Source organism: Fundulus heteroclitus, chromosome 6 (assembly GCF_011125445.2).
Source record: "Fundulus heteroclitus isolate FHET01 chromosome 6, MU-UCD_Fhet_4.1, whole genome shotgun sequence".
Classification (NCBI taxonomy): Eukaryota; Metazoa; Chordata; class Actinopteri; order Cyprinodontiformes; family Fundulidae; genus Fundulus; species Fundulus heteroclitus.
The window spans coordinates 12,151,941-12,163,453 of record NC_046366.1 but is presented as its reverse complement, the minus strand read 5'-3'; the positions used below and the strand labels follow the sequence as shown (position 1 = coordinate 12,163,453).

At 42.2% G+C, this 11,513-nt stretch overlaps 1 protein-coding gene across 1 annotated transcript; it reads left to right on the top strand.

Annotated features, from left to right (window-relative positions):
* Positions 1-3,068: 3,068 nt before the first annotated feature.
* On the top strand, positions 3,069-9,676 carry LOC105934593 (BTB/POZ domain-containing protein 2). The gene is made up of 9 exons (XM_012874678.3): positions 3,069-3,631; positions 3,714-3,833; positions 3,928-4,084; positions 5,021-5,126; positions 5,222-5,419; positions 5,518-5,710; positions 6,022-6,109; positions 8,349-8,495; positions 8,586-9,676. Exons 1-9 carry the CDS (start codon positions 3,069-3,071, stop codon positions 8,745-8,747), a joined length of 1,734 nt encoding a protein of 577 aa, XP_012730132.2. The 3' UTR covers positions 8,748-9,676.
* Positions 9,677-11,513: the final 1,837 nt, after the last annotated feature.

Here is an 11,513-nt window from a genome sequence, read left to right as displayed (position 1 = left end):
CATGCTTCAAGTTGATATGAAGATGTTTTACTGGAACGCTGGTTTATGTCAGATGTGTTATGGGGTCCAAATAATTCAACTTTGGACACGTCTGAAAACCCAGTCTTTGTCTATGCACTCTCTTGCCAGCTATGATCAACAGAAACAGCAGAAAACCCATTTCTTTCTGCCTTTCTTCAGTTTTATTGCTTATTTGTATAATGCTACTTGCAACTTCCTGTTTTGTTAACATTTATATTACACATCCAAATGTCTAAATATATTAGAAAAACACAAGCTTTCAATATATATTGCACATGATTGTAATATTGACTAGACGTAACTTCAAAAACAATGTAATTGGGTTAAACCTAAATCCTTTCTATATAGAAGAAAGAGTAAATTAATCACCGTTTGCTCTAATTTTAGTTTGGGGTTGTGACGTGTTTCCATAGAATCTGTGGTGGTTCTGGACCAAATTTACCAGGGGTGCCAAGGTGGTTCCAACTTTTTTTCATGGGGGCACAGAGCAAAAGAAAGAAAAAAAATATGGCAATATTTCATCATTTAATATATTAAGTTAGCCAAGGAGCCCCTTGCAGCACTTGAACTGCAGTTTGCAGATCTAGCAGATGAAAACTGTGATCCCACCTTAATACGGCCGTAGGTAAAAGTGCAACATACTTATTTTTAAATCATTGATAAAGTAAAGCTGTAAATGTAAAAAAAAAAATAACTGCATGAGGGACCAACTAGTGACGATTTCTGTGCCAGCGCTTATTATCGCAAGGAATTTATTTAGTATTATGTTTTCAGTACAGTTGCCATAGCAGGGTCCAGGACCAGTTCTACAGGGGCACTGGCCCCTCTTGGCCCCTGTCTAGAGCCGCCCATGCATGGATTTATACAGACTAGACTAGGGACGCTTCAGTGGATTTGTCAGTCCAAATAGGATACCACCTAGTGGTCAATAAATGTAAGTGCACCACACATTTAACAAAAACGCAGGCGGTGTCAAAGTTGCCACAACTACCTGGACAAGATCTTGTAGATTATCCAGCAGTAGAACGTCCTCGTTTGAGAAGAATAAAACAAATCACGTTGCATTTAAGATTTTTTTTTAGCTTTGTGATCAGAAAGTCAGTTCCTATAAATACCTGAGTAATATAATTGATCACTCCCTCACTCTTAAACCACATGCGCTGCAACTATTGAAAAGGTTGCGACTATTTTTTAGCATAATAAACAGTGCTTTGCTGTTAATGTGAAAAGCGACTTGTCGCTGCTACCTTCTTGTCTTTGATGGATTATGGTGACCTTTTGTATATGTGTGCTTCCACCCCACCCAGTGTCTTCACAAGACTGACACAGTTTATCATTCTTTCCTATAGATTTATAATGAACTGCCACACTTTGACCCATCATTGTGAGTTATATTCTCGGGTTGGATGGCCTTCTTTGATTACCAACACAGACCCCATCAATGGTACAGTTTTATAGCAATTCTAAGTCTTTTTTACAATCTATTTGTGTGAAATTATATTTATTTGCCAGGTATCTCTCTTGAAATAGAGATTGTTGATCTCATTGGTGACTGTCATGGTTAAATAAATGTTTAATGAAACAAATAATTAGCTTTACATGTTTTACTACCAATTGCAACAGAGTAATTAAGATATTAACTGGAAAACTGTATTGTGAAGGCCACATGACGCGTGCAGCTGAACCGTGATTTATGAACTGTTATGAACTGCTGTTGAATATTTATTTCTTATTTGAATGAGACTTATTTTAATTGGTGGCTAAAGGTCAGACTCAGAATCAGAAATACTTTAATAATCCCTGAGGAAAATTATTTTTGTTACACGCTCCAGATATACTATATACAGGACTGTCCCAGAAAATTAGAATATTGTGATAAAGTTCTTTATTTTCTGTAATGCAATTAAAAAACATGAAATGTCATACATTCTGGATTCATTACAAATCAACTGAAATATCGCAAGCCTTTTATTGTTTTAATATCGCTGATTATGGCTTGCAGCTTAAGAAACCCAAATATCCTATCTCAAAATATTAGAATATCGTGAAAAAGTATACTAGTAGGCTATTCAACTAATTACTTGAATCGTCTAATTAACTCGAAACACTGCAGGGTTTCCTGAGCCTTGAAAAACACTCAGCTTGGTTCAGTAAACTAAATCACAAGTATGGTAGTGGTTAAGAGACGACATAAGATTCTCACAGTAACTGGTGTACTGACCATGGCATTACTGTCCTTGATTGGCCTGCCAATTCCCCTGACCTGAACCCATAGAGAATTTGTGGGGTATTGTGAAGAAGAAGCTGAAAGACACCTGACCCAACAATGCAAATGAGCTAAAGGCCGCTATTGAAGCATCCTGGGCATCCATAACACCTCAGCAATGCCACAGGCTGATTGCCTCCATGCCACGCCGCATTGATGCAGTAATCTGTGCAAAAGGATTCCCAACCAAGTACTGAGTGCATTAATGGACATTTTCAAATGTTTGATTTTGTTTTGCTGTTATATATTTTTTTTACTTGGTCTGAGGAAATATTCTAATATTTTGAGATAGGATTTTTGAGTTTTCTTCAGCTGTACGCCATAATCAGCGATATTGAAACAATAAAAGGCTTGCGATATTTCAGTTGATTTGTAATGAATCCATGTTTTTTAATTGCATTACAGAAAATAAAGAACTTTATCACAATATTCTAATTTTCTGAGACAGTCCTGTATGTATGTATGTATGTATATATATATATATATATATATGTCAAATGTCAATAATTTTGAGTCAGAATTAAAGATGTAGTATGATGCAGCTGATCCTTCTATCCAAAGAGACTAATTAAGATCTTTGATAAATAAGCAAAAAAAGAGAGATACATTAATATGTCCTCAGAACTAAAACGATGTATGATACAAATGTTTATAAATTATCCATAAATGTCGAACTGAATGCGCGTTGTGAAATAGAGACCATCTTGCAGTACTGGTGACAAACGCCAGGGGGAATAAAAGGCCACCATGCGCGTGTGGACCACTGGAATTACAGAAAGCGATGAAGTTTGTTGTTTACGCCTACAGCAGGTTGAAGATGGCCGCTGGAGACAACAGCGGCAGGCCTCCTTGCCTTAGTTTCTCCGGCCCGGGTCCACTGGGGAACAGCCAGCCCAGCAACAGCGTCTTCTCCATGCCAGCCTCCAACGGCGGAGCGGTGGGTGCAGCCGGGGGAGCGCAGGGGACGGCGAGGCGACCCAACCCGCAGCTGGGGCCTGGCGCGGCAGACGGCGGCGGCGTTTCGAGCGGAGCTCCGCCGACTGCGCAGAACCCTCTGCAGCCGCCCGCTGCGGCAGGCGCTGCCTCTGCGGCGGCCGGAGCCATGGCCTCCCCGGCGTCCAACATGGTGGGCAGCGCGGCGTCGAACGCCTCCCCGGCGGCCGCGCCGAGCGCCACCCCGGCCGCGGCGTCCGTGCTGGTGTACAGAGAGCCGGTGTACAACTGGCAGGCGACGAAGAGCACCGTGAAGGAGAGGTTCGCGTTCCTCTTCAACAACGAGGTGCTCAGCGACGTGCACTTCTTGGTCGGCAAAGGGATGGGTGTCCAGAGGATACCGGCGCACAGGTAAGCGGGGTTGCTTTTCGGCGGACCCCCGCAGACTTTTGGTGGCCGAGCTGAGCCCTGCTGTCCTTTCTGTGGCTGCCAGGTTTGTCCTGGCGGTGGGCAGCGCGGTGTTTGACGCGATGTTCAACGGCGGCATGGCGACCACCTCCACGGAGATCGAGCTTCCCGACGTGGAGCCGGCAGCCTTTCTGGCCCTTCTGAAGTAAGGGGAGGAGGGGGGCTGGCACCGCGGCTCCCTTAGCAAATCCAGGTCTGCGACCATTGACGGCCGCTGTGCTTTGCGCGATCTGTTTCAGGTTCCTGTATTCCGACGAGGTCCAGATCGGGCCTGAGACCGTGATGACCACCCTGTACACGGCCAAGAAGTACGCGGTCCCGGCCCTGGAGGCTCACTGCGTGGAGTTCCTGAAGAAGAACCTCCGGGCAGACAATGCCTTCATGCTGCTCACACAGGTCAGCGCGTCCTGCTCCACGGGACATTTGTTGGACTCCTTAGTTTGACTGTGGGGTTAAAAAAACTCCTGGAACCAAAACATTTGCATGATGCTTCTTTACTGTCAGTTTTCCTTTTCTCCAGAGAAATACAGCTGCGAAAGAAAAGTGTTTAACTTGCTGAGCATTCTATACAACACATTTTGAAAGATTAGTTTATTTATTTTTTGATAGCAATTTAAGCTATTATTTTACAACTTGATGGAAACGTTTTAAAAACTGTCATGAAGAGTTCTTGCACTGTTGGAGAAGCAAGAGATTTTGATTTAAGGGTTTTCCAGGTTTGGAGGGTTTGGGATGAGAAGATGGAATCTGAAAAACTGTTTGTATTTCCAGACTTTATTCCCCGGTAACTTCACTCCACCCGTTTGTCCATCAGTCCGGCTCCTGATCCGTCCATCTATCCCTCTGTTCATCCCTTCGCACATCTAACTATCCACCCGTTTATCACCGATCCTAAATGACAATTTTCTGGCAAACTTCTGCTTTGACACGTCTGATCGGTTAAAGTTGACCGAGAACCCCAAGACTTGAAATATCAGGACTTTGGACACAAACGATTATTGACACCACGACTTATAAAGTGCATTTGTCAAAATAAGTGGCAAAGTTGAAACATACAAACAGGCCAGCCGATAAAACGGAGAACTTGTAGGTCTCATCAAAGTTTCGGCAACACTGTTAAAGGGGAGTAAATACTGGGAAAGCCGATCTTTATGTTCTCCTCAGACGCTGTCAGCTGTTGAATGAAAGTCCTGTGCCGAATGTGTTCATTGCTTAGAAAAATAAGAGCAAACTCAGCTTCCTACAGGATTATTAGCTGCCTTTATTGTGTTTTTAAAAGAATTTGATGATAAGCTTCCATTAAAGCTAGGCTATCTTTTTTTTTTTTCTTAGGCACGTTTGTTCGATGAGCCGCAGCTTGCCAGCCTGTGCTTGGAGAACATTGACAAGAACACGGGGGACGCTCTTGCAGCTGAAGGGTTCACAGACATAGATCTGGGTAAAGAGAGCCGTTAAAAGTCGTCCTCATCGCCTCACGTTGTGTTATTACAATCTGATTAAAAAACTGTTTGTTTATGTTCATCCCCCCTTTAGATACTTTGGTGGCGGTGCTGGAGAGGGACACCTTGGGGGTGAGAGAGGTGCGTTTGTTTGGAGCTGCCGTTCGCTGGGCAGAGGCTGAAGCCCGCAGGCAGCAGTTGCAGCCCACCCCCGAGAACATGCGTAAAGTCCTGGGGAAAGCTCTCACGCTCATCCGCTTCCCTCTCATGACCATCGAGGAGTTTGCAGCAGGTTATAAAGAGCACTAATAAGACTCATTGTTGCATCTGCTTTATTTCAAAAAACACACTTTGAAAGACTCACTTTTTGGTCTGCGTCTTGTCCTTCAGGTCCTGCCCAGTCTAATATTCTTACCGACAGGGAGGTGGTGAGTCTCTTCCTGCACTTTACAGTGAACCCTAAGCCTCGTGTAGATTTCATCGACCGCCCTCGCTGCTGTCTCCGCGGGAAGGAGTGCAGCATCACCCGGTTTGGTCAGGTGGAGAGCCGCTGGGGCTACAGTGGGACGAGCGACCGCATACGGTGGGTAGAGATCAGGGCCACATAGTGTTGGCACTCATTGCTTAATAAAGGAGTTGAGTTGTAAAGAGCTTGTGTATGATGGAGATTGTGTAATGTAGTGTCTGTGTGACACTTTAAAGATTCATATCTACATACCCCCCAAAGATGGAAGTTCAAATGCTCATCGCTTAGTGACAACGTTTTACTGATTAAACCAACGATGTTGAAGATGTTCAACATAGAAATTATTCAGTAATTTTCATGCATGCATCATCAGTGTTTGTGTAAAAAAAATGCTCGATTGTAATCGTCTGCCTCACTTTCTTTTCCAGCTTCTCGGTTAACAGGAGGATTTTTGTGGTTGGATTTGGACTTTATGGCTCCATACACGGACCTACAGACTACCAAGTCAATATACAGGTACTGGTCCTGATAGACTGCATCTCGCAAACATTTTCATGCCCCGTGAATTTTCTTCATTTTGCTGCGTCAGAACCACAAACCTCAGTATATTTAATCCAAACATGGTGGCGCATAATTTTGAGATGGGAGAAAAAATAATCCTAGGATAAAATCAAATACAAATCTGACAAGTGGCATGTGTTTGCACTCAACCCCTAAATAAAATCCAGTAAAACAGATCGCCTTCCGAACTCACGCAAATTATAAACAGAGTCCACCTGTGTGTAATTTAGTCTCAGGATAAATTGAACCTCTCTGTGAAGGCCTCAGCATTTTGTAAGAGAATATTGGTGAACAATCGGCCCCATAAAGACCAAAGATAACATTAGACATGGAGTCATGGGGAAGCTTAAAGCAGGTTATGGTTATTAAACAATTGTATGTGCTTTGAACATCTCATAGAGCACTGTTTGAATCATACATAAACAGCCAAGAGATCCATAGTAACTCTGGAGAGGCTGCAGACATGCACAGATCAGGATGTAGGTATCAGCTGCTCGCTCAACAAATTTGGCCTTTGTGGTTGAATGGCAAGATAAAAGAAAAATATGAGGTCCTTCAAGCGGTTCAGCATAATGCTGCACCTTATTTACCTCAAAACTGGAACATCGGGGATAACATTGTCTACCAATCTTTACGTTCCTGTTTCCCTCTGGTCAAACAGTATGAGGAGAAAAAAACCTGGACCCTCGCACAATATCCATTTTTTTTTTAAACCTACAAATATAGCCAACCTGAGTCTCAGAATTTGTTTTAAAGTAATGTTTTATTGTAAAATATATTTTTTTTATTTTTAAGGCATGCTGAACTGTTCAACTGAACATGAAACATTTAAACAAAAGGTGATTCCTCATTGCTCGTTTAGCCATTGTAAAAACAATAGCAATAACGCTGTTCCACGCTGTGCTTTGTGCATATAAACACACTGAAGAGTAGTCTGTGCACGACTGAATAAATGTTACATAAATAATAGAGAACTGCTTAAAACAATGTATGAAGTTTTACTCAGTGTTGCTGCACGCAGTAGCCACCACGAATGGGGAAGTCTGTTATGGTCCTGTTGCACCGCCTTTCCGACTAGTAATTCTGACTTTAGGGGCCGTTCCAATTGAAATTTCCAGCTCGGAGGTTGGAAATGCCGACTTCGGAGGTCAAACGGATGGCAGCGTAGCCCCGTAGTTCATCATCCTCTGCTCATGTAGGGGCCTGTTCTGTTCCAGTCTCCGAGAGTGCGTGAAAAGCAAAGCCTGCTACATCCGTGGTTGCTCCGTCTAGCTCCGCTCTGAAGTTTGTTGGAGCCCGAGGAGAGCATGCGTGATCGTCGTCATTACAAGCAGAATGCAAATCTATTTAGTGAGGACCACATTTCAAATGAATAGTTGAAATGACAAAGCGGCTTCTTTATTTGGTGCAACAGTGGTTTGCATCTGATGTTTAAATAAAGCAGTTTTATTGTGGATTTGAAAAAAACGAATTTAATTTGCGGTTAAACGGTCTCTGATTACACATTTAACTTGGGCTATCCGGAGGTTGTTGACGTTCTTTTTCCTGTTTGCTATGATTCCAATTGTGGAGCTTGACCCAGCCGTAGCCGTAAAGGAAAGGACAGGAACGGAAACAGAAAATCAGAGTTGTTCCGTAACTTGACGGTGACATTCGAAGTAGTCACGGCCGTTAACCGTTCTCATTAATTTAGATAACAACATAGTCACTGCGTCGGTCGGACGTGAACCGCACGGGGCAAAGCACGTCTTTATACCTGCATGCAACATACACTGTGCGACAGAAATAATTCACTAATACTAAACCTAAAGCAAGCGCTACAATAGACTGGCTTAGCTCAAAGCATATCCTTGTTTGAATGACCTAGTCAAAGTCCAGGACGTAAATTGACTGAAAGGTAGCTGTTCACAGATGCTCTCCATCCTGGCTGAGCTTGGCGTGCAAAAATGTCCATCTGTAGATAGCCAACGCTGCTAGATATACATCTTTTCAAATTTGAGTTGAAAAACGAGCATAGATTTTCTAACATTTATGCACTCTATTGTTGGTCTATCACATAAAATGCGACAAATGACGTAGAACAGAATATGAAAAGGTAAACGGAAAACAAATACTTTAATGGGACGCCTGTGTTTTTGCGTAGTTTCTGTAGTTTTATGGCTTCTCGGCTGTGTGTGTGTGTGCCTGTTTGCAGATACTCCACACGGACAGCAACACGGTGCTGGGGCAGAACGACACGGGCTTCAGCTGCGACGGGTCGGCCAACACCTTCAGAGTCATGTTCAAAGAGCCGGTGGAGATCCTCCCCAACGTCAACTACACTGCCTGCGCCACGCTGAAGGTCGGCAACAAGAGGGAGATGATTAATACAGGAGAGACGTGTGGAAGTGTGTACTTACCCCGTTCTGTGTGTCTTTGTGTCCCCCGACAGGGTCCAGACTCGCATTACGGGACCAAGGGAATGCGAAAGGTGACGCACGAGTCGTCCTCCACCGGCACAAAGACCTGCTTCACCTTCTGCTACGCAGCGGGCAACAACAACGGCACTTCAGTAGAAGACGGACAGATCCCAGAGGTCATCTTCTACACATAGTCACCTCAGACGTCCCCCGGCGATCTTCCATCAAATGTGACAACCCGGCACCAGCGCAAGGCCACACCTCAGCAGTCATACTGGGGACTAATCTGTCAGACTTCAAACTGCTTCCCCCCCCCCCCCCCCCCCTCCCCCCACTCACGGTGTGAGACTGTTAGCTGCATGGGAGGACATCTAGCTGGAAGTCGATGCGGGTTGTTACACGAGGCGGAGCCTGTCACTTGACGTGCCGTCAACTCCCTTAGTGCTGTAGTTTTCCGAGCTCGCTGAAACCGGCCCCAGAAAGGAGGCAGGGAGGAGTCTCTCAGATTATTCACAGTATCGTCGTCACTGCTTCGGGTTGACAGCATAAAGCTTGACACAGGTTTTGTTTTTTTTTCTCTCTTAAGATGTAGGATTCTCCTCCTGTCGCTCCACTGCTTTAGTGCAAAGGAGACTCAACTGTATGAATGTACAGTTTATCAGATTTGCCAAGACGAAAATCCTTGTAGCGTTTTTTTTTTTTGTTCAGAGTTAATTCTGCATCGACTGTAACTTCGACACACGGATGGACCTCAGAGGCTTCATGAAATCTTGTCAAATTTGAACCAAACTTCATAATAATGTTACGAGTATGACTAAGGTGAGCATTTTTTTCTGTTTTTTACTTAACAGTACAATCTGTGATATCTCGTGTCTTTGCTTGGTAGTTGCCTATACCCGGTATACATTGCACTTCTCGGCCTTGCCTTCCTTCATTTCGTTGCTCTATGGATGCACACTAACTCTTCAGATTTTTTTTTTTTAAGCTTTATTTTAAAAGTTGTGGGTGGAAGAGATGTTTTTTTTCTCTTGGTGCTGATGTTGATGGGTTGTATATTAAAGTGGCATTTATTAACATTATATGTAACTTGAAAAAGTGGCGATTAAAATGTGAGAAAATGGTGTACAGTCTTATTTATTTTATTTAACAGTTTATTGAAATGGGAAAACCGCAGCGTACAGATTAGGACTGCGTTAAGGGAACACTTGTTTCTCAGTTGACATCCTTTTCGGTTACACTTTATTTGAAGGGGTGTACATAAGACTGACATTACACTGTCATAAACATGACATAACACCTGTTATGAACATAAATGACTCTTTATGAATGTTTAGGACTGTTGTCATTGTCATTTGGTAAATTATGACAATATTAAAGCAAAGTTGACATTGTTTAAAATGTCTTTGTTATGACAACTTGACATTAACAGAGACAAGGTTAAATTTAGGGTTTGATTTGGGATTAGGTAAAATTAAGGGCTTGTCATAACAAAGACATTCATGAAGAGTCATTTATGTTCATAACAGGTGTTATGTCATGTTTATGACAGTGTAATGTCAGTCTTAGGTACACCCCTTCAAATAAAGTGTTACATACTTTTCTTTAGTATTTGGTAGAATTGCCTTATAAACTTCATGGCTTGGGTCAGATGTTTTGTGCATTTTTCCACAATCTTCTTGCCGTAGTTTGCTGGAGCTTTGCATATCTCTCTTTCCTCCTGACAGAACTGGAGCAACGGAGGCGACTTTTTCTTGGCTGCCTCGCAGAAACGCTTATTTTTTAGCTTTGTCAGCAACAGGACTTTTGTGTTTAAAAAAAAAAAAAGAAAAGAAAGAAAAAAATATATATAGTTATCCTGAATCAGGTAAAATAATTTTAAAAAGTTAAATCTGATTTAAAGAGATAAATATTATCGTTATTATTTTTTTTTTTTTTTTACAGTGCATACATTTATCTGATTTCGACTTCAGGTAGGGTGTTATGGTTAAATGTGGAGACTTGGTGAAAATTGTCCGCAGTCCATTGTTGAGCTTTGGAGATAGAAATAATGTTATTGGTTGGTTACCTCCTTGGCTACCATCCTTTCCACTGTGTGTGTGTAAAACTGGTTTCTTATCCAACTTGATTGTCAAGTTTCCTCTTGCTTTAAGCTGGATGTATTGCCCTGACAGCGAATATGAGCACATTTAAGATGATAACTAGTTTCTTGAAAAGAATATGTTCTCTCGTCTTTCCCATTTTGAAGAGTGGCTGGGAGAAACTGGAATCTTTTACATCATGTTAAAAGTTGAGGGAAAGTTTCGTGGATTATAAACAAAAGATTTCTATACATTCTGATTGACCATAAAAAAACAATATAATAAAAAATGCTTGATATATTCATAAGAATTGCAAGGTGTGGCAATAATTGTGCCTTGAAAGATTTGGTCATTTCCTTTGTTTTGTTTTCTTTCCCTACTAAATAAATACGAGCTTATTTTTCAGTGCAGGATTATCCTACTGCAATAAGAGACTGAGTTCTTTTACAGGTTCTGTATGCAACAAAACGGTTGTTTTCACAGAGCCAGTTTTAAAGCTTACAAAGGTTCTTGTTTTAAGAAGCAAGACAATGAGGGAGGGGTGGCGTGCTGAACTACAAACCTTGTCACCAGTGGGCGAGTGGATTTATCACCTGATGTGCACACACCCACGGTACCTGTAAAGCTGCGTGAGTGCGCAGGTCTGTGGGTTCTCAGTCACCGAAGAACCAGGAAACTGATGACTAATGTGGTAGAGATGACCTCACATCGACTTTGGTTTAATACAAATCCATGAAAAAAAATGCTTGCTCCCATAAACGTTTTTTTTGTCTGAATTCATCAAATAAATGTTAATGCTAGACAAAGATGACCTGAGGAAAATTTTTTCTTTTTTTTAATGACGACTTAATTTATTAAGAAACAAAAGGGCATTGGCAACCT